Source organism: Fusarium musae, chromosome 2, assembly GCF_019915245.1.
Source record: "Fusarium musae strain F31 chromosome 2, whole genome shotgun sequence".
Classification (NCBI taxonomy): domain Eukaryota; kingdom Fungi; phylum Ascomycota; class Sordariomycetes; order Hypocreales; family Nectriaceae; genus Fusarium; species Fusarium musae.
The window spans coordinates 1,075,288-1,092,783 of NC_058388.1; the positions used below are offsets into that span (position 1 = coordinate 1,075,288).

General features: G+C 50.8%; 6 protein-coding genes across 6 annotated transcripts; 5 read left to right on the top strand and 1 right to left on the bottom strand.

Moving 5' to 3' along the window:
* Positions 1 to 258: 258 nt before the first annotated feature.
* Positions 259 to 2,631, top strand: J7337_002298 (uncharacterized protein; the record flags this gene model as incomplete). Its single annotated transcript, XM_044820028.1, has 6 exons — positions 259 to 1,167; positions 1,227 to 1,308; positions 1,357 to 1,704; positions 1,757 to 2,219; positions 2,270 to 2,357; positions 2,407 to 2,631. 6 exons carry the CDS (start codon positions 259 to 261, stop codon positions 2,629 to 2,631), a joined length of 2,115 nt encoding a protein of 704 aa, XP_044684328.1.
* A 924-nt stretch (positions 2,632 to 3,555) lies between these two features.
* Positions 3,556 to 5,415, top strand: J7337_002299 (uncharacterized protein; the record flags this gene model as incomplete). The annotated part of the gene is made up of 1 exon (XM_044820029.1): positions 3,556 to 5,415. The coding sequence occupies one exon, from the start codon at positions 3,556 to 3,558 to the stop codon at positions 5,413 to 5,415; it is 1,860 nt and encodes a 619-aa protein (XP_044684329.1).
* An 825-nt stretch (positions 5,416 to 6,240) lies between these two features.
* On the top strand, positions 6,241 to 8,013 carry J7337_002300 (uncharacterized protein; the record flags this gene model as incomplete). The annotated part of the gene is made up of 1 exon (XM_044820030.1): positions 6,241 to 8,013. The coding sequence occupies one exon, from the start codon at positions 6,241 to 6,243 to the stop codon at positions 8,011 to 8,013; it is 1,773 nt and encodes a 590-aa protein (XP_044684330.1).
* Positions 8,014 to 8,432: 419 nt separating this feature from the next.
* On the top strand, positions 8,433 to 8,664 carry ARL2 (ADP-ribosylation factor-like protein 2; the record flags this gene model as incomplete). Its single annotated transcript, XM_044820031.1, has 2 exons — positions 8,433 to 8,491; positions 8,550 to 8,664. The coding sequence occupies 2 exons, from the start codon at positions 8,433 to 8,435 to the stop codon at positions 8,662 to 8,664; spliced, it is 174 nt and encodes a 57-aa protein (XP_044684331.1).
* A 1,752-nt stretch (positions 8,665 to 10,416) lies between these two features.
* Positions 10,417 to 15,434, top strand: J7337_002302 (uncharacterized protein; the record flags this gene model as incomplete). Its single annotated transcript, XM_044820032.1, has 3 exons — positions 10,417 to 10,552; positions 10,850 to 15,009; positions 15,060 to 15,434. The coding sequence occupies 3 exons, from the start codon at positions 10,417 to 10,419 to the stop codon at positions 15,432 to 15,434; spliced, it is 4,671 nt and encodes a 1,556-aa protein (XP_044684332.1).
* A 641-nt stretch (positions 15,435 to 16,075) lies between these two features.
* J7337_002303 (uncharacterized protein) lies at positions 16,076 to 17,036 on the bottom strand (the record flags this gene model as incomplete). The annotated part of the gene is made up of 2 exons (XM_044820033.1): positions 16,076 to 16,272; positions 16,322 to 17,036. The coding sequence occupies 2 exons, from the start codon at positions 17,034 to 17,036 to the stop codon at positions 16,076 to 16,078; spliced, it is 912 nt and encodes a 303-aa protein (XP_044684333.1).
* Positions 17,037 to 17,496: the final 460 nt, after the last annotated feature.

Below are 17,496 nucleotides of genomic sequence, written 5' to 3' on the forward strand. Positions count from 1 at the left end.
CGCCCCCCCGGGTCCTTCCCCAGTCCCGTTCCATCTCGCCTTTCTTCGCTCATCGGTTGTGTCCTTCTCCTCTTCACTCACGATTCCTCCATCGTACATACATGAACCTCGAGAAGGCCTACACATACGAATCGACGCGACGATTTGATCGGTCGGCTGTACCGTTCGATACAGCGAAACTGCACCTCTCTCGTTTTTGTTTTTCGTGATCGCTACTGCCGTCTCTAAAGCCCTTGGGTGGCTTTGGCTTTCCCCATCATGTCAACACCAACTACAGCGACGGCTACGCTTCCACACTACAATCCTCACCATTACCAGCCCTCCTATGCCCATTCGCACACGCATCATCAGACCTATCAGTCGAACCCCAGCGCCAATTTTCGTTCTACTGTCTCGAACCAGAATATCCTACCTCCTCCCGTCTCTTCGGCTGTGTCGCCTTCCCACAGTGCCATTCTGCCGCCCCCCTACCAGCTGTCGCCTTTGGGATACTCTTCATCGGGTTCGAATGGAATAAGTTTGACCAACTCTAACTCTCGCTCTGCACACCACGCTCAGGAACCCAGCCCGCGACACGACGCGGCATACTCTACAGGAAGTATGACGGAGCGTGCCCCTGCCACTCGCGCTGAGCAACCTTCGAGAAAGCGTAGACGCTCCAGAGAGCCCGATTGGGGCACCTTCTACAAGAATGGCCTGCCAAAGGAAATCATCGTCATTGACGACACACCCGAGCCTGAAGCAAACACTAGCCGGAAAATTACGAATGGTACTGCTGCTGCGCCCAGCGATAACACGAGCAGTCAGGTGGCTAAGAAGAGGAGACGAGAAGACGAGTCCGGCACTGTCCAGGCCTCGGGTTATCACATCAAATACCTCGAATCACAACACAGCACTCCTTTGCAGGTGTCAACACCAGCGGGCTCGTCCAATTCCAGCAGTGACCGCACCAATTCGGCACTTAACACCACCGCCCCGACATCACTCTCATCCAACGGCCAGTATGAGGAGGGACTGGCTCCCCTTAAGCGAAAACGCACCCGTCAACAGGTGGCGAATGAAGCCAAACGCCGCGATGTAGATGGCCTCGGGGACTTCTTCACATACAAGCCTCCGCCCTTTCCTCCAAAGAAGGCCTCTGAGGTTAACGTACAAGTTATCCATGACGTGAGTTTTGACGCCACATCACTTAGCAGATTGAGATGAGATTATTAACAAATTGGTAGCGACATTACAACAAAAATGTCAAGGTTGATGATGACGATGGCCATTACATTGTCGTCCCTGATGCTGAACTCACAGAAAAATGTAGGTTTATCATATTCTCCTTTGAGACTCATCTAACCCAGTCCACAGACCAGATTGTCCGCCTACTGGGCCAGGGAACCTTCGGCAAGGTCGTTGAAGCCCACGATCGAAAACGTAACAAGGCCGTGGCGGTCAAGATCATTCGATCAGTTCAGAAATACAGAGATGCTTCGCGGATAGAACTTCGTGTTCTCGAAACCCTCAAACGAAACGATGCAGAGAACCGTAACCGATGCATCCATCTACGAGACTGTTTCGATTATCGCGGTCACATTTGTATCGTCATGGACTTGCTCGATCAGAGCGTTTTCGATTTTCTCAAGGGCAATGGATTCGTTCCCTTTCCCAACAGCCAGATTCAGAGTTTTGCCCGACAACTCTTCACCAGTGTTGCCTGTAAGTTGGACTAATGAACAACCTTGCTTGGCAGTATATTGATTTGACTTAGTTCTGCACGACCTCAACTTGATCCATACTGACCTCAAGCCTGAGAATATCTTGCTGTGTAATCACGCCTACCAGACCTTCACATATAACCGCAAGATCCCTTCGTCCTCTTCAACTATCAGCCGCCAAGCTACACAGCGGCGTGTTCTACTGGACACAGAGATTCGGCTCATCGACTTTGGCTCTGCCACATTCCAAGACGAGTACCACTCCTCGGTGGTTTCAACACGCCACTACCGTGCCCCAGAAATCATCCTTGGACTTGGGTGGTCGTTCCCTTGCGACATTTGGAGCATAGGATGCATCCTTGTCGAGTTCTTTACGGGTGATGCTCTCTTCCAGACACACGATAACTTGGAACACCTGGCCATGATGGAGGCTGTCGTCGGATCAAGAATCGATAGTCATCTTGTCCAGGCTGTCAACAAGATGTCTACAAGAAGTGGTGGTAATGCCGCCTCAAAGTCAGTCTCCCCTTGAAATGTTCCCTGATTTACATGCTGACACCTTTCAGATACTTCAAGAGACTCAAGCTTGATTATCCTACGCCAGACACAACACGCGGCTCCCGTCGCTTTGTGAAGGCGATGAAGCACCTCGATGTAAGAACCTTTTGCATGACTTGACATTGCTCGTGTTAACAGATAGTAGCAAATTATTCCCGGAAACAACACTTTCCTCAAGAACTTTGTCGATCTGCTAAAGAAGATATTCGTTTACGACCCTGCCCATCGTATTACTGCAAAGCAAGCCTTGCAGCATCCTTGGCTCAAGGAGATGGCCCAACCTGACGACGGCACCGAGGCGGCTAAGATCCGCATGGAGCGGATACGCATGGAACAACAGGCTCAGAGACATGGATATGTCCGAAGTTGATGACCTAAGTCTGATACCCCTCACTAACGACATATGAGCATGATCACGGAGTTCTGGTTTTCCAAGGCGTTGCATTGAAGGATAGGTATCAACGCAAGGAGAGGAATGCTTGATGCCGATTCAATTTGCTCTTGTATTCTAGTGCCACAGCCATCGTATTTTCGTCGCCCTTTCTGTTTACTAGGAGTTATCTCTGGCAGTTGGTTTGTTACGCAACGCTACGACTGGAAGGACTGGTGCATTTTCGATGGACAGCGTTGATGAGCCCAATACGGCTCCAGCAGTATGTGAACAACTTAACTGTTCATCTCGTTCCCTTTGTCAGAAGAAATATAAATCGGACAAATGTTCCACGAGAACCTTGTTTTCAACTCGATCGAACGACAAGCGGATTCACCTATTCATCCATAGCACTATGTTTGTTGGTAGCCTGTGGCTTCTCCGGGTTGCCTCCACACCTTGGCTCCTCTCAACAGTTGATCTTGGGAGCCATAGGTAGGTGTGCAGAACAACACAGCAAGATTTCAGCCCTATCTAACACTTTGTTTGAGAGATAGTCCAAATCGGTACCTTGTTCGCACAAAGCCATTCACTTCGAGAACAGCAGATCCATTCCACTGGTACGGAGTACTCCATTTTGTTGAAGAATTTGTTACCGCACTGTTCGCACTGAGGACGTGCGTCGCGACTAAGGAACACATTGACGATGCCCTCGAGTCACTGTCTGTGTTCGCCATTCAAGATTTTTTATATAAGGCGTGTGGTGCCAGTGAAGGAAGCAAGCAACCAGGATCTACGGTTTTCTACGGAGCAAATTGATGGTGATTTTGCTTCCTCTTGAACAAACCTTTTGAAAAAATTGATGCGGCAGCCTTGTGTTGAACTTCTTGTCTTCTACTAAGAACAAATCTCATAGTGTTCATAATGGTACCCCATCGTACATATCATGACCCTGATGAGGAGATCAGGCATATCCCACTACCTGATATATCAAACCATCAGCTTGACGAACTCACGGACCTGTTGTGGATGGATCCAGGAGTCAACATAGCTGTGCCAAATAAAGAGTGGTTGCTAGACCAGCAAGCTCGTGTAGCTAAGCTCGACAAGTCAAACCGTCGTTCCACCAAACTCTTGGCCCGTCTTTCTGCCAAACTTGAGAGCCTGTCTTATAGACTTGGTGCCGACGGTTCGCCGACAGCATGTCTGTGCTCAGCCCATCATGGTCTTCACCCTAAGCTGATCCGGCGACTTATGCTCTTGATCATCGCCGAATGTACAGAGCGTATCCAGACTCTGCGCACTTGGCGACAGCGTATCGCTTATCCCAATGCTGTTATTGCATGGCTGGATCGCATTGATGCCGTGACAGGACTTTGGATCGGTCGTAAAGCTTTCAATGCCACCTTTGGCTACGAACGTGTTTCGCCCACAAACCTCGTGGTAAAAAGCAAGTGCGAAGCTTGCATCATGTCGGTCATTGGTGGTAGACCTCAGGTGCTGAGCGATCTGCGAGCGACATTGACCACGCGAAGGGATCGCCATATCGAGCAAGGTGGTAGAGATCCAAGACTTCTCCGAGTTGTTGAGTCTTGGATATCACACCAGCATCCTAATAGTCGTAGGGCTATCTACACAGGAAGTGCTGAGATCAGTGAAGAACTTACCAATCTGATCAATGCCATTAACTCCCTGAGAGGGCAACGTCCAGAATCTCATATATCTCGATCTTCATCTCGATCAGTATATGGCCACCCATATAGAGTGTATGAAGAAGACGGTAGCCGCGGCCGTGCTCGTGCTCGGCAATCGATTCCTGAACACTCGTCTCGGCCAAGCTACAGCAACCACAGCCAGGAGGACAGAAGCATGTTTCTTCGTCCAGAATCAAGATCCAGTTACTTGAGTGCTCCGTTGCAAGAGGGCGAGCAAAATTGGATGGATGAGGACGTAGACTGCCAAGCGTTGCTGTGGATGGATTGTCAGATGCAACAGCAAGGACTTACGGCCGATGAACGAAGACAACTCTTTGAGGACGATGTGCATCCCGCCTTCAGCGACTATGCAGAGAGTGTTCGGAACATGTCTCTCGATAATCGACTGCAGAGGGACTTTGCACCTGAGCAGCAGAGGAGAGACTCGACCGCTACTGTCACGAGACAGAGTGTTATGTCAAACCAACAAAGAGACTCTGCTTACAATGGAAAGAGAGCAAGCATCGTGCCAAATGAGCAGATGGAAATTTCATCTGTCTACAGTAACCCAAGTGCCGTGCCACCTCCTCTCAGCTTCAGCAGAGGACCGACACCCCCTGATACTACTGCCAGTAATAGCCCTACGGAAACTGAGTGGGAGCCTGCATCGGTATTTTCTCCCCCAGAAAGTGCTGCAGGGAGTTCAACTCCTCGTCCAGACACTGTAGAGCCGACCAGTGGAGGTACTCGAGAGTCTACCATAAACGCTCAACTTCAAGCACATATAGATTTTTGTCGGCAATACGGATTCAAGACGGGCATCCCATCTATTGATGGGGAGCCGTCAACACCTCGGCCAGCACGGGGCGGTAAGCAAAGAGCCTCGGCCGCCCCGTCAATTGCAGCGTCGAGCATTTACTCTTCGCATCCTGGGTTTAGACGCTCACAAGAGAACGTGGGTTCATTGGCTCCAGGGGGTCAGACGAGCCGTCGAACATCACGTATGTCGAATCAGGGGCAGCCCCAGAAGAGTCTGTTTGATCACGTGCGGGAGAATAGACAACTGATGGAGGACAGTGATGAGGAGTAGTTGGAGTTGATGCATTCCATGGAGTATGGGGTTGATGTTTTGTTGTTAGTTTAGATATACCATGGGAAACAAGCTTGTAGGACAACACACGGCAGAGCTCTGCAAATATAATTCCATTTGTTTATTAGATTCATTTGTTGATGTTATTATTCATATCCTAATTGTTAACTTGTCACACCCGAACCGCTGCAGCCACAGGTCCTATTTGTGTTGAACCACAGAAAATGCTGTTGATCTTGTTGAAGATATGCACGTAGCCGTGGTTTGCGCGAGTATTGCCTCATCCTTCAGTAGTAGGTAGGTATCTGGTATGTTTAGTAGGTATTGGCACAGAGCCCTGTCAGTGCTGTAGGTGCTATCTGCTGCCACTGTTGACAACTGGCAGTGGCCTCTGATTCATTTCACTCAACTCTCTCGTTGCCAGGCAAGAGCTGACCGCGTGCTTCTCTTCTTCACACGGTACCTTACTTTGTCTAACCTTTGGCCACTCGCCTTCATCTCCTCTCTCTATCACAACAAACAAAAGCTCGAGTTTCTCCCCTTCCTCAACACAACCGAGTCTCAATATTTACTCGCCGGCCGAGAAGATCGTTGATATTCTTTCACTCTCTCCTCTTCCTTTGTATTGTTTTTCTTCATATTACTTTTCGAACTCTGTTGTCACGCGCCGTCCTTCGCGCTGTTGCTTGCACCGCTGTTTCTACGCATCACTGTGTTTCTAGTAGTACATCTGCTTGTTTCGCCTTTATACTGGTTCGTCTTCATTTGCTGCATTTCCTCCCATTATCCGCAAGAACTAACAATGGAAAGTCGACTTTGTAAGCCATGTCGTGGGCCCCCAGCAGTCGAGGCGGCGGGGGCAGCACGCCTTCGCCTTCGCCAAATCTCAATAACTCGCTGCAGCGCATCCAAGGCATGGGTAAACTCGTTGGGATCCAAAACCAAAACCAGCAGCTCCTGCCTGCGGGCGCCGTTAAACAGCGATTCCTCGGGTCTCAGGGGGCATCGAGTAATGGACATCCCACTCCTATCCAGCAAAGCTATTGGAATAGGGAGAAGGGTCTTCGCTCTCCTCTCCCTCTCCAAGAAAGTGCGAAAGAGGCGGTTCGTATTCCTCCGCATCGAAGGCTTTCTACAAATGTCGTGCATTCTTCTCCTGCTCCGTATCAGACGCCCGTGCAGGAAGTTGTTCGCGCATCCTTTCACCAAACACCTGAAATCGTGGATTCCGAAGGGACAGACGACTTTGAGCACAGCTCTGCCGGCACCTGGAACTCACCTAAGGAGCAGTCAATCGGCAACAACTCGTCGGAATTTGAAGGTGCTCCTTTGCCAGCACCCCTGCATATCATCCAAGCTGCTACACCTTCAACCGCCCTCGTTCTCCGACAACGATCCTTAAGCACCGCCTCCATGGCGCTTAGTGCTGGCCCAATGCCTTCAGATGAAATGCCCGCATGGAACAGTCCTAGACCACCTGATCACGAAAATGATGATGATATGGCCCTTGTCCAGGTCGATCCGAATTTATTGACAGCCGTGGGGAAGTGGGAGACACAACACGAGAGCTATCCCATCGTCAACCTTACCGCAAACCGTCACCCCCGGGTGGATGATTGCGATATCGACCCTGCGACAGGTAAACTCATCCCTCCACCACGATATATCAAAATTCAGAAGGACTCCCAAGCAAAGCACAACTGGCGCCGCGCGATGACCAATTCTGAAGGCTATATCGCCCGCGAGCTGGATCTACGCAAATCGAAAAAGGAAGAGATTGAGCGTAAGATAGAAGAACAGAAGTATGCCAACATTACGAAGGAGGAAGACAAGTGGCCCGATGCAGATTGTACTCTCCGGCCCGTTCAGCCCGAGGACTTCCAGGGCATCGCAAACATCATCAATAATGAAGTGCAACGACAAGATTCGCAGGTGTACCTACCCAAAATCGACAGTGCACAAATTGCAGAACTTTACAGCGCTTGCACATTGAAGCGTCGCCCTTTTATTGTGGCGATTGAGTCTTCTTGCGAGATAGCCGACCGTTCTGGATGGTCCAAGGTCGATGAAAAGCGCTATCAGAAGCTCATTGGAATTATGAAATCCCATGGAGTTTCAGAGAGCCCAACCATCCTTGGCTTCGCCTTTGTCGATGATTCTCGACAGGACTTTCTAGGCCACGCATGCCAGGGAGCCAGATTCTCTGGGAAAATCAAGCTCATCGTTGACCCAGAACATCGCCAAATGCTAGTCGGGTCGGCACTGCTGGACAGAATTATGTTGTCCACGTCCATCTACCATCGTAGTCTTGTTGACTACACCTGGAAGTGCTCGGAGACCCGAAAGACATACGAAGTGATTCCTGCACACAATGAACGAAAATACAGCAAGCTGTACTTGGAGACATTCTTTGATGGCGAGGACGATTCTCGGATTGAGTGGATCACTCGTCTCCTCGAGAAGTACGATTTTGACAAGGTTGCGACTTTCAAGGAAGCTGTTAAGCATGGGAAAACCCCAGGCGTCTGGAAAGACCTAGTCGTATGGGAACATGAGGCGCGCCCAGCGTCAGAAATGGTGGAGGAAGTGAAGAATTGATGTACTGGAGCCCTGGCTATTGAGTTTTGAGTGTTTATCGCAATGGCAATTACATGGCAGGGAATGTTTAGGCCAAGTTTGAGTGTATGGACATGTAAAGTAGCGCATGTAAGCAAAAATTTCGATAGGATTCACAATGTCCATGGGAGTCAGATTATGTAGATTATCCATCAATAGTGGCGGCTGAGGCATAGCATATGAGAGTGGTGAAGCTGGAGGGGTGAAGGAGATCAAGCGAGCACCAATCACGTGGAGTCATGAGAGCCGCAGGCAACTGAATTCAACGACCTCCATTGTTTGGTGATGAAGAAAGAAATCCTCTAAAGACCAAAAAACCGGCCAAACTGCTGAAGAGAGAACTTAAAGTGCTTTGCTTGTCCTACTATCGAGTCAATTCGACACACAACTTGTGAATCAAAATGTTGTCAATCCTGCGAAAAGCCCGACTCAAGGACAAAGAAATGCGAATCCTTATGCTGTGAGTATTTGGCGTTGCATGACCTGCTCCATGAAGTATTCTTACTAACTCTTCATAGCGGACTGGATAATGCTGGAAAAACCACAATCGTCAAGAAGGTTATGGGAGAGGATGTCAACACCGTAAGCCCAACATTAGGTTTCATCATCAAGACGATTGACTACGAGGGGTAAGAAGGACTTTATTCGTCATGGAACTCCGCTGACAGGCCTTACAGATACAAATTGAACATCTGTGTGTGACCTAAATATACCAAGTCCATGAGATGAGCTGACTCCCTCAGGGGACGTGGGTGGGCAGAAAACGTTGCGGTCATACTGGAGAAACTATTTCGAAAAGACAGATGCTTTGATCTGGGTTGTTGACGCAACAGACCGTTTACGCATCCAAGACTGTAGAGACGAGCTTCAAGGTTTGCTCTTAGAAGAGGTGCGTGATATGACACGGCAACGGTCGGATAGCTACTGACAAGCGGTACAGCGTCTTGCGGGGGCAAGTCTGCTTGTTTTTGCCAACAAAACAGATGTCGAGGGATGTATGGCGGAAGAAGAGATTCTCTCAGTATGTTCACGTCACGCCATGCCATGTGAATATGACCAACCGAGCTCACCACAACAATATCTAGGAGCTACAGCTGGAATCGATACGGACACATCGATGGCACATCCTGCCATGCAGCGCTATGACTGGAACCAACCTTAAAGAAGGCCTATCATGGGTTGTGGAGGATGCAAAGAAGCGACTATTTCTCTACTAAACGAGACTGGCTCAACCAAATAGTTCCTGTTGGCCTCACAACAGGAAGTCCTTTTGCAAAAGCAACAAACAAACCACAGAGTGTGGATAGCCGTGAGACTTGGAAGCAAGCAACTAGCCGTATCGCATAAGAAAGTCAGCTAGCTTAAACGTTGAAACCCGATACAATAAACTCGTTACGCCGGGCAACGTAAAACGTCCCGCAAAACTCTCCAGCACGCAATCTTTACAGGCCTCTCGCCTAGCGAAGCGCAGGGGAGCGGGAGAGCATCACCAAGTGCCGCGTGCAGCTTGTGTTAACCTTACAAGGTCGTATTGTCGATCGGGAAATCTGAGATAACCTGCTTCTGTGGTCTGAGGCATGAGAAGAGCAAGATACGTACTGCTCACTTTGGTAGACGAACCAAGATGTGACAAGGTTTAACGGATTCAAGCCATGGTTTGGGTTTGTTGTTGTAGTGGATCGCCCGTGGGGAAAAGTTGAAAGTAAACAAAGGATGACGTTTGATATTGGTTCTTTTGTTTATAGCGCATAGGAACACAACATGTGAGCTGGGTGAGGCTGAGTTCAGGCTGCCTGTGATAGTAATTGAATCTTCACCGTTCCGATTCTGCATCATGCAAGTGATGAGACGAGGTTCATGCATATCTTTGCATGAGATCGAGCTCTGATATGCACCAAGATTCAAGACAATTCATGGCCGCATTTGGGCCGGAATCTGTCAAGCAGTCCCTCCCTCCCTAGCGAGCGGGAACGATTGCCCCCTGAGCCTTCGGGTTGCATGGGCGCTACAGCGGCCCCCTCTCATGGCGGGTTTTAGAGACAGACACACCTGGGGGCGGTCATGAACCAATAAGATCGCAGAAGCGCCATGTGAAATTTCCACTGCAGCTAACAGACATGATCCCATCCCAGTCGAGTGACCCATTATCAACTTCCCACCAGCACCACATCCATCTCAAGGCTACGTTAGGCTCTTGGGAGATAGCAGCAAAGCAGTCTATAACACCTGCTGCAACCTTGTGCGTAGGATTGCATTGTGTATTTTCCTGCTCGCGCTTACTGTGTGTGCTAGCTACTATCCAACAAAGCCAAGGGCCCACGCTGCGCCGTCTTTCTTCTAAAACATCCACCCCCTTCCGTGTCATGTCCCCAAGGCCCCAGAGCCATGTCCGACGAAGTCTCCCAGTTTCTCGAGCAGGTCGAGCGCCTGCGTGGTCAACAGATCGAAGAAGACGAAACGAGAGCTCGTGAGCTTGAAGAATACTTGGCCGCCAAGCGAGAAAGACAGGCCCGTCGTGAAGGTGAGAAAAATAACCAAAAAAACAAAGAAGAAAGAGAGAGAGAGAGGGAGCTTGGGCGTCCATTGTTGCTTGCAGCTTGACTCCCACCCGAGAGGCTTTGTTGCTTGCATTGATGGCGTTCCCTCCTCCAATTTCCAGGGCAACGTCCTCCGTCGTACAGCCGTTGTTTACTTTCCCTTGCTGTATTCTTATTTTACTGGCTTATTCATGGTCTGGTCTTGGCTTTGGGATGCATTGATGCTGAAATCACATAATCACTGATGGTGTCCTCTTGCTAACCACAATCACCACTGACAGAACGTGCACGATCAATCTCACCACAAAAGTCCTCCCCTGCAAACACTCCCTCACCGCGCTCGAGTCGTCGTAGCGTTCATCTATCCGAGGCATTGAGGCTCGACTCCCCCGGTTTGTCCAAGGACGACGCTGCCTCGCCATCATCTGAGCCTGAAGCAAAGCCCGAAGCTCCAATGGATGTCAGCTCCTCTCCGACCAAGGAGAACGAGTCTCCTGTTGGTGTCGATACCAAGCCCGCGACTACACCCACCCGTTACTCTACATTATCATGGCAGCGGCGGCCCAACTCCCGCAGCGGCTCTGCACGCCCATTGAGCATGCTCGCAACCCAAAATGCGACCCAGCGGTCGTTCATTGGGTCGCAGGAGTCTTCCCCAGCTCCAGCCTCCGCCACTGAGCAGACTTTCTCGAAGGACCAGATTGCTCATGCCCTTGGATCCAAAGACCCTTCCTGGTTTCGCCAAACAGCCGACCGTGGAGCTAATTCAGCTGCTTACCGAAAGAACCAAGTCGAGGATACTGATCGGTTGGACATGGCTTCTGTCAAGGCGCAATTACCAGGCATGACAGCCGAACAACCAAAACCAAGCCCACCTGCTGAGGAACCCGTTAAGGAACCTGCTACTCCTACTAAGATGAGGTTGGCAAGTCCCCCAACGCTGAATCCGCCAGCCTTTGACGCCGGTGAGGATAAGTCTGTGGGAGACCGCTTCGGAAGTATGTCAGGGCGTGTATCTCCTATTCGATCCAACTCACGATCCAATTCGCCCACCAAGGGTATGGGCGGATTCGTCCAGAGTGCCATGATGAAGAGATCAGATAGCGTTAAGCGATGGAGCGTTACGAGCCCTCCTGGTCTGAATCGCGTCAATTCGATCCAGTCGAACCAAGGGGGCGGTCTATCTGTCAACGCGCGACCCCAGAGCAAGGGACGGCCTGAATCAACAACGCCAAACTCGAGCCGACCAACGTCTCGACATGGAGAGTCTGATAACGAGGTTACACCAAAGGCTCCTACGATTGACACTGCCATGGAGGGAGCACCAATTCCTACCAGCCCTTCTAAGACTATGGATCCTCGAAGGTGGAGCCCTACCAAGTCAAGTTGGCTTGAGAGTGCTTTGAATAAGCCGCCTGAGTCACCCAAGACTCACCACAAATCGAGTTCATCGCAGCCAGCTTGGATGGCAGAGCTGAACAAGAACAAGGGAGGTTTTCCTGGCGCTGAAGGAACCACACGGCCTCGCCCAGGGTCTATTTCTCATAAGCACCAAGTTAGTATCGGAGGACTTATGAGGTCTACGCCTATGGGAACCGCTACAAAGACCAATACTACTGGCCTTGGCGGCATCTATTCTCCTCCACCTGGTGGTAACCGACCCTACAACCACGGTGCCAGTTCGAGCATTTCCAAGAGTGCCCCTAAGCTTGAGCCTGGGACTCCAACTGAGGACAAGGCTGCCAAGGTTGAGGCCGAACCTGTTCCTGATCCTGAGCCAGTCCCGGATCCCGAACTCACCGAAGAGGAGAAGAAGGCGCCGGGGCCTGCCAAGGATGAGCCGGTCATAAGCCCCAGAGAAGTAAAACCCTTTGCGCCTGTGCCTAAGCCTAAGCCCGAAACACCCCCAAAGAAGGATTTCCGTAGCTCCTTGAGGCATCGGCCAACAGGGTCAGAAGCGCCAAAGGCCCAAGAACCCGAGTTCAAGAACGTTTTTGGTACTCTTCGCAGAACCAAGACACAGAACTATGTGGCTCCTGATGAGCTGAAAGATAACATTCTTAAGGGCAAAGCTTCCCTCAGCCAGACAGGTGGTCCACAGAAGACAGAGAGAGTGGATGAATTCAAGGAGGCTATTCTGAAGAAGAAGGATGACTTTAAGAAAGCTCAGGTCGAGGGTAAGGGTATCTCAAGAAGCAACACTCCCACGAATGATTCGCCACTACCAGAGGGCCTTGCCAGAAGGGCTGAGATGGCAAAGAGAAAGTCAATGGCTGAACTGAAGTCACCATCTACCCCGAGTAAGCCAAGTTCGCCCAAGCCGACACCAGGCCCCAAGAGGATACCCAGCCAGACCCTTTCTTCGCCCAAGCCCGCTCCTGAATCCGCCCTAGAACCCGCTGACGAGGGTCTAAAGCGAGTAGTTACCGAATCTAGCGCGAAACCGGAGGAATCGCGGGCCTTGCCAAGCCTGCAAAAGGGAACGAGCTCACCTGCTAGACTACAGGGACGTGTAGGAGGTAAGCTCGCCGGACGGTTCAACCCAGCCCTCGCCGGCATGCTTGCACGAGGACCGCCGCCCATGACTGCCAATGGGGGAAAGACTTCGGATGAGTCTGATTCAAAGGGAGCTTCCATCGAAACAGTTACAGAACCTTCTGCTCCGGGCCCGCAGCTGACACATATGACTAAGGGTCGAGCACGAGGTCCCAGAAGAAAGGCCCCTACTTCAGCTGCCTCTAAAGCCGCCTCTGCAGCACCTGCAGCCGAACAAAAACCTGTCCAAGAAAAGCCCAAGCCTGCTACACCGAAACCCGTTGAACATGTCAAGGAGGAGGTAGCGGAACAAACACATCCTGCACAGAAGGTAGAGGAGTCAACCACTGCCCCTTTTTCTATTCAACAGCAAGTTGCTGCCAAGGCTGCCGTACGAGGAAAGCCTACACCCATAAAACCCACCTCTATCAAGCCTCAAGAGGATGAGCCTCGACGACTTCAGACTCGAGATGAGAAAACATCATCGTTCTCTTCCAGACAAACTCCCAAGAGTGAATTCCTCCCAAGTGATTATCCCTCGCCACTGAGGATCCAAAAGACCGGTGACGCCGCTTCACAGCCTGGCTCACCTAAGAAACTTGACAACAACCGCATGTCTCGATTCATGGACCGCCCGTCATCAAACGGCACATCAGAACCTGCCAAGGAGCCAATCCGTCTAACACATCAGCGAACAGGCTCTCGGTCTCCTGTCAAGATGTTCCAAAGGCCACTGCCTGAGCCTGAGCCCTCGTCCTCAACAAAGGTTGACAGTGACCCTGTTGTCTCTGTAAAGAATGCGAAGGCCATGTTTGGCGGTGCTACTCAAGCCCCACCTCTGGTAGCGAAGCCCTCGTGGGACAGAATAGAGGCATCAGGAGTACATACACCACCAAGAGCTTCTCCTCGCCCCCTTCCCGACCCCGGACGATCTTCCCCTCTACAAATCAACAAGACTCCATCTCGAGCGGCCACCCGTCCCTTGCCTACACCCTCTTCGAAGGAGCCTCAGACTCCTCAGGCCCCAGAGACTCCCAAGCCTCAACAAACAGCTTCGACCGCACCACCAAAGACCCCCAGCCAGGGCAGCGATGTTGCTAGTCTATTAACAGACTTCTTTGGGCCAAAGCCCTCAAGGTCTGAGTACAAGGTAGATGCTGCAGAGCTTCTTGCAAACCGACCACCCACAGGCCCCCTGAAAATTCAGAGCCTCAGCTTCCAGGTGTTCCAAATATCCGCAGAGGGCAAGAAGACGCCTGTTTCGGCTCACAACGAGCGCACATTGTTTGAGCGAGAGATGTACATTGCTCCCCACAGCTTCACAAATGAGGCTGGGTGGAAGCGCTTGGAGATCTATTTCTGGGTTGGTGACCAGGTTCCTGAGTCGGCTGCTGACGATGCCCTTCTTTTCGTGCAGAAGGAAGCCAAGGCATTGGGCGGTAAGCTTGTCAAGATGCAGCAAGGCAAGGAGACAACGGAGTTTTTGCAAGCACTCGGTGGAGTTGTTTTGATTAGACGCGGCTCAAGCAACAAGTACGACTCACTGGCACCCAACATGCTCTGCGGCCGGCGCTATCAGGGCCAGGTCGCTTTCGATGAGTGTGATTTCAGCCCGTCGAGTCTCTGCGCAGGATTCGTCTATGTTCTCACCAGTCAGGGTAAGGCCTATATCTGGAAGGGACGAGGATGCGATGTAACAGAGCTGAGTGCGGCGAAGCTCATCGCCATTGAGCTTACACTCACTGGAGAACTAATCGAGGCCGACGATGGCGATGAGTCTGAGTCATTTTGGAAACTTTTTGAGAGCGGATCAAAGCCTCACTCGGCTGACCATTGGAGGCTCAAGCCCAACTATGCCAAGTACTGCAGCAGACTCTTCTGCTCGGATGCAGACACACGGCAACAGGTATGTTGATTCACATTGGCTCAAGCTGTCGGCGTACTAATAAGCACCAGGTTTTTGAGATCGCCCCCTTCAACCAGCATGACCTTTCTCCTGAGCACATCTATGTTCTTGACGCATTTTTTGAGATGTACATCATTGTTGGCGCCCGTGCTCAGTCACAATACTCGTCTTTCCGCAACGCTCTCGACTTTGCTCAAGAATATGCTATCCTTGCCGCGGGCATGGAGGACCGTCCTTTTGTGCCCATCTCAACGGTCGTATTGGAAGGTATTCCTCGGGATCTGAAGCGTGTCTTCCGTTTCTGGCGAGATGACTTGAGCCCTACAGCAACACACACGAGCTCGGCTGCTATGGGAACACCGAGACGGGGTCGAAGTCTGAGGGTCGTGTCTCTGACGCAAGCACTGCAGGCGCTTAGAGAGTAAGCCTGTCGGTGCATTTGCTATATACAAAAGCTGGGCTTCATTGATTTCTTGTGTGGTTTTTAGTATAGCGATATTTCCTTGTAATTGGTCGGCCTCGGAGCATGGCGGAATATAAGGGCAGGTCGGGTCTGGCGATCTGGGAGTTGAATCTCGTTTCTGGTTCTCCGGTTTTGGCGTGCAGATGATGATAGACGATACCGAATGAAACTCGAGAAGTGTACAAGTTACATACAGATCTGTATGCATGTGAATTCCTGTGACACTTGGAGGGGAGTGATCGACATCCGCATATGCAACGTATATACGTCTATTCATTCCGTCATGTGACTAAATTTTGAAAACATCTTGTGAGCCCGCCTCATGAACCTAATCTAGGTAAAACAAACAGGCGCAAATCCGCCAGCAAGCAAGCTGCAGTAACGAAAAAGCAGAAACAGTACACCAAAACAGTTGGGCTGAGCTCAAGCCCGTAAACCTAGCGAGCACAAGCCGCCTCATGCATGCGTCTATGGGGGTATCAAAAGGCTGCCTCAAGTCTTTGCATCCGACGTGACTCCCCGTATGGCAAACTCCTTATCCCTATCCTATCCTACCCAATCCTCCTCCTCCTCAATGATTTCTTTTTGTTCAGTGAGATGCGCTTAGTGCGCTGAGCCATTTGTATCGATGGCCGAGCTCTTGCCAGTTGTTGAGTCAAGCGAAGCGGGAACAGCCATGGGTTGGCCGCGGGCCTTTGCTGTGAGAGTGACGAGTTCGTTGAGCATGAGCTCCCGCGTTGTGCGGGTAAGCTCGTCAACGTCGGCGGCGGTCAAGTTCTTGGTGGGAATAGGCTTGAGAACTTCACACTGTTAGATATTTGAGCAGCTGAACAGATGAGTTATACATACCCTTGACGGGGATCTTTCCAGATTTGAAGGTGAGAGTCTTTGGGTGCATGATATGGCTGTAATTTGCGACGACGCAGGGAACAATGGGCACGCCGGCCTGGATAGCAAGGTGGAAAGCACCCTTCTTGAAAGGCAGCAGCATGGGCTCCTTGGCATAACTTCGAGTACCCTCGGGGAACATGTAGACGCTCTGACGCTTGGACTGGATCTCACTAGCAGCGCCCTTCATAGCCTCGCGGGCATCCTTGCTGTTCTTGCGATCGATGAAAATGGAACCGCTCAACGACATGAACCAGCCGAGGAAAGGTACCTTCTTCAGCGAGGCCTTGGCAGTAACACTGCAGTACTTGGGGAACACGATTCCGAGCATGAGAACATCGAGTTCCGTCTGGTGGTTTCCGATGAAGATGGCCGGGCGCGTAGTACCGAGGACGTTATCAGGGTCCTCGACGACGAACTCAACGCCAGTGGTGTAGCGCATAACATGGTGAAAACAGCGGCCGACAGCCCATTGCGCGATCTGCTGCTTTCCGACAACGGTGAGGAAGATGGAGGCGAGGACTCCGTAGGCTGCGACGGCGAGGAGAGAGATGTAGGAGGCGAGACCGCGGGCGGCGAAGGCGGCTTTTGGAACGACGAGGGACATGGCATAGAAGAAGATTATTAGGGCGGCGTAGCCAAGGAGGAAGTAGAGCAGGATATTGGAGATGGACATGATGGGCGACAAACGGAGACTCTACTGAGGAGAAGAGAGGAGAAGAGAGGAAAAGAAAAGACAGGTGATGAGACAGAGTGAGACACCAGTAGAGGAGAAGTAGGTAGAGTTTGTAGGTTAAAGACTATGGGTAGGTCAGCTGGGTTATGGATATTGGAATGGATGGATCTGGTGGATTGTACTGTATGGGTTTAGGTTCGGGTCTGGTTTGGTTTGGCGGGGGTTGGTTTGTTGAGTGGATATCGATATCAAGTGTCAATTCTAGCGATGGATGATGGCGGGGTCTTTTTTTCTTTCTGTCTGTCTTTCTGTCCGTTTTTCTTTGTCTTTCCATGTCTTTAGACACTGAATAGACTTACATCATTGTTCTTTACAGAGGATGAGGGATTAATGTACAGATATAGGTACTGATCAGATCACATTCACTTCTACAGACGCAACTGAGTTGTTTAACTAGGTA